The 3582-nt window shown below is 46.0% G+C and overlaps 1 protein-coding gene across 1 annotated transcript in view; it reads left to right on the top strand.

Moving 5' to 3' along the window:
* Positions 1–2695: 2695 nt before the first annotated feature.
* Positions 2696–3582, top strand: part of LOC106813949 (threonine-rich protein-like) — a 4610-nt gene continuing 3723 nt past the window's right edge. The window contains exons 1-3 of the mRNA XM_014818198.1: positions 2696–2869; positions 3028–3253; positions 3431–3579. Coding sequence (XP_014673684.1) covers positions 2696–2869; positions 3028–3253; positions 3431–3579 — 549 coding nt within the window. The remainder of the gene's footprint in view (positions 2870–3027; positions 3254–3430; positions 3580–3582) is intronic.

Here is a 3582-nt window from a genome sequence, read left to right as displayed (position 1 = left end):
CAATAACAGCACAGAGCAGTTCGCGTTTATCAATGACTCTATATCTAATGGATCACAGACGTGGCTCACCTACCGGCTGATGTAACAACGGCGAACAACCAATCACTGCGCGCTGGCAACAACTGTCCGGGTGTCAGCAGCATGACGACGGAGGCCCACGCTTCAAACAAACCTGAAACATGACAGTGCAGGATCTTAGCTTAGGTTTCTCTTGCCACGGCTAGTAATGATTGTTCGGTACAGGAGAGCTCGGTAGTGCCTGACGCATAGATTCATCGATAGCCACACAATCCCATTTCATCGAGCTTGAGATATCATGGAATGCATACAGCAGTAGGGAAACGAATACTCCAGGTAGACTAAATTCAATTGCGTCTTACGACGTCCTTTTGTTCTTCGTTGTGTACCAGTACTGCGGCGCAGAACTACGACAGCAGCAACGGGAACACAATTGACAACAGTGACTACAGGAGTTACAGCTACGACAGTCCCGACACAAGCTTCTACAGCCGCTACAACAGCACCGTGTGAAACGATTGGATGCAGTCAATCCACTAGTCCTAACTGATGAGCAATCAAAGATAAACAATAACGATTCTGCTAGTGACATTCGACCGACCACGGAGGATGGACTCATCAGACTTCGAACCAGGTGTCACCTATGTACAGGTTGACTTAGCAGACAGTCCAATACCAGTTGACGGATCAATGTTGCGCAACGTAGAACAGTATGGGTGCATACTCGCTGATTGGTGATGTGTGACGAATATCCATCGTAAGTATTCAGGAATATTCCAGGGCCATTGTATGTATAGACTTTTATATGCAATAAATGTCGTACTTAAAGAAGCAGGTAGGATTAGCGAAATCCAATACCAGCTATATTCACGAATGTCATTAACAGTAAGAAAACCAGTCTCTATTATGCAGGGTTTTCAACAGGATACGGAGCTCTACCAATAACAGCACAGAGCATTCGCGTTATCCAATGACTGTAACACTGGTCACAACCGATGGCTCACCTACCGGGGTAACAACGCCGCGAACACAACAACTGGCGCTGGAACAACTGTAGGCAGCACAGTGTGCTTACGGAGCCTCACACCTAAACATGACACTGCGATCATCGGCTTGTTTCTTCTTTGCCAGGTAGTAAGGGATTGTTGCGTCAAAAAGAGCGTGTAGTTGCCTGGGCGATATATTCAGCGATTGCCACACAATCCCATTCATCGAGCCTGAATATCATGGAAACTGCTACACAGTAGGAAACGATATCATAGGCCTAGACTAAATTATTGCGTCTTACGACGTCCTTATTTTCTCGTTGGAGTTACAGTGACTGCGCAGCACTACGACAGCAGCAAACGGGAACACATTGAACAGTGATCAGAGTTTACAGCTACGACAGTCCCGACACAAGCTTCTACAGCCGCTACAACAGCACCGTGTGAAAACGATGTGATGCATGGTCAAGCCACTAGTCCTAACTGCATGCGAGCAAATCACAAATGATAACAATAACGATTCTGCTAGGACATTCGGTACCAACGGGCATGGCTCCATCAGGACTTCGAACCATGGTGTCACCTATGGTACAGGGTTGATTAGCAGACGTCCAATACCAGTTGACGAGATCAATGGTTTGACGCAACGTAGAACATTTATGGTGGCATACTCGCTGATGGTGATGGGTGGACAGAATATCCCATCGTAAGTATCCAGGATAATGCAGTGCCATGTGGATGTATAGACATTTTTATATGCATAAATTGGTACTAAAGAAGCAGCGTAGATTATACATCCAAGTACAGCTATATTCACGAATGTCATTAAGCAAAGTAATAAAACCTGTCTGTTAGAATGCAGGTTTTCAACAAGGAATTTTTGTTTTTTTAAACGGGGGGTGTTAAGCTCTACCAGATACAGCACAGAGCCGATTGGTTTATCAATGACTCTAACAATGCCGTCACAACTCCTGTTCGCTCCCACCTACCGCGTGTTCAACTGGGACACAACATCTACACTGGCGCTGTGAACAACTGTCGTTCAGCGCATTGACGACGCGAGGCCCCTCACAACTACACATGACACTTGCAGATCATCGCTTGTTTCTTTCTTGCCAGGTCGCGAATGATGTTGGTACAAGGCGGTAGTTGGCCGGGACGCCATATATTATCGATTGCACACCACGAATCCCATTCATCGAGTGATATCAGTGGAACTGCCATACACATTAGGAAACGATATCAGGTAGACTAAACTATTGGCTAGCGACGTCCTTATGCTTCTCGTTGTGTTGACAGTGGGGACTGCCCTCCAGCAACTACGACAGCAGCAATGGGAACACAACTGACAACAGTGACTACAGGAGCAACAACAACAGCAACAGCAGCGCAGCCAACTATCGCTGGACCAACTGCAGTTTTTCCAACCACAACAGCGCCACCTACAACAGTTACTGGTACAATTACCGTGCCATCAACAGGAGTTACTACAACAACTGCCGTGCCTACTACGGGCGTTACTGGAACAACAACTTTACCTTCTACCCGGGACTGTCGTAGCTGTAACTCCTAGAGTCGTTATTGTTATCTTTGATTTGCTCATCAGTTAGGACTAGTGGATTGGACATGCCATCAATCGTTTCACACGGTGCTGTTGTAGCGGCTGTAGAAGCTTGTGTTTGGTCGGTCGAATGTCACTAGCCGGAGGATGGACTCCATCAGACTTCGAACCAGGTGTCACCTATGTACAGGTTGACTTAGCAGACAGTCCAATACCAGTTGACGAGATCAACGTTGACGGCAACGTAGAAACATTTATGGTGGCATACTCGCCTGATGGTGATGTGTGGACAGAATATCCCATCGTAAGTATCCCAGGAATAATTCCAGCGCCATTGTATGTATGGGCATTTTATATCATAAATGTGTACATAAAGAAGAAGGTAGATTAGTACATCCAATTACCAAGCTATATTCACGAATGTCATTAACAAAGTAATAAAACCATGTCTCTATAATGCAGGTTTTCAACAAGGATACGGTGTTAGCTCTACCAATAACAGCACAGAGCATTCGCGTTTATCCAATGACTCTAACAATGGTCACAACCGTGGCTCCACCTACCGGTGTAACAACGGGAACAACAACAACTGGCGCTGGAACAACTGTAGTTCCAGCAGCATTGACGACGGAGGCCCCTCAACAACTGAACATGACACTGCAGATCATTGCTTGTTTCTTCTTGCCAGGTAGTAATGATTGTTGGTACAAGAGCGGTAGTTGGCTGACGCATATATTCATCGATTGCCACACAATCCTATTCATCGAGTAAATATCCTGGAACTGCATACACATTAGGAAACGATATCCAGGTAGACTAAATTATTGCGTCTTACGACGTCCTTATTGTTCTCGTTGTGTTACAGTGACTGCTCCAGCAACTACGACAGCAGCAACGGGAACACAATTGACAACAGTGACTACAGGAGTTACAGCTACGACAGTCCCGACACAAGCTTCTACAGCCGCTACAACAGCACCGTGTGAAACGATTGATGGCATGTCCAATCCACTAGTC

This window comes from Priapulus caudatus, unplaced genomic scaffold (genome assembly GCF_000485595.1).
Source record: "Priapulus caudatus unplaced genomic scaffold, Priapulus_caudatus-5.0.1 Scaffold848, whole genome shotgun sequence".
NCBI classification, from domain to species: Eukaryota; Metazoa; Priapulida; class Priapulimorpha; order Priapulimorphida; family Priapulidae; genus Priapulus; species Priapulus caudatus.
The sequence above is the reverse complement of the archived record's forward strand: the minus strand, read 5'-3'. Positions and strand labels throughout refer to the sequence as shown.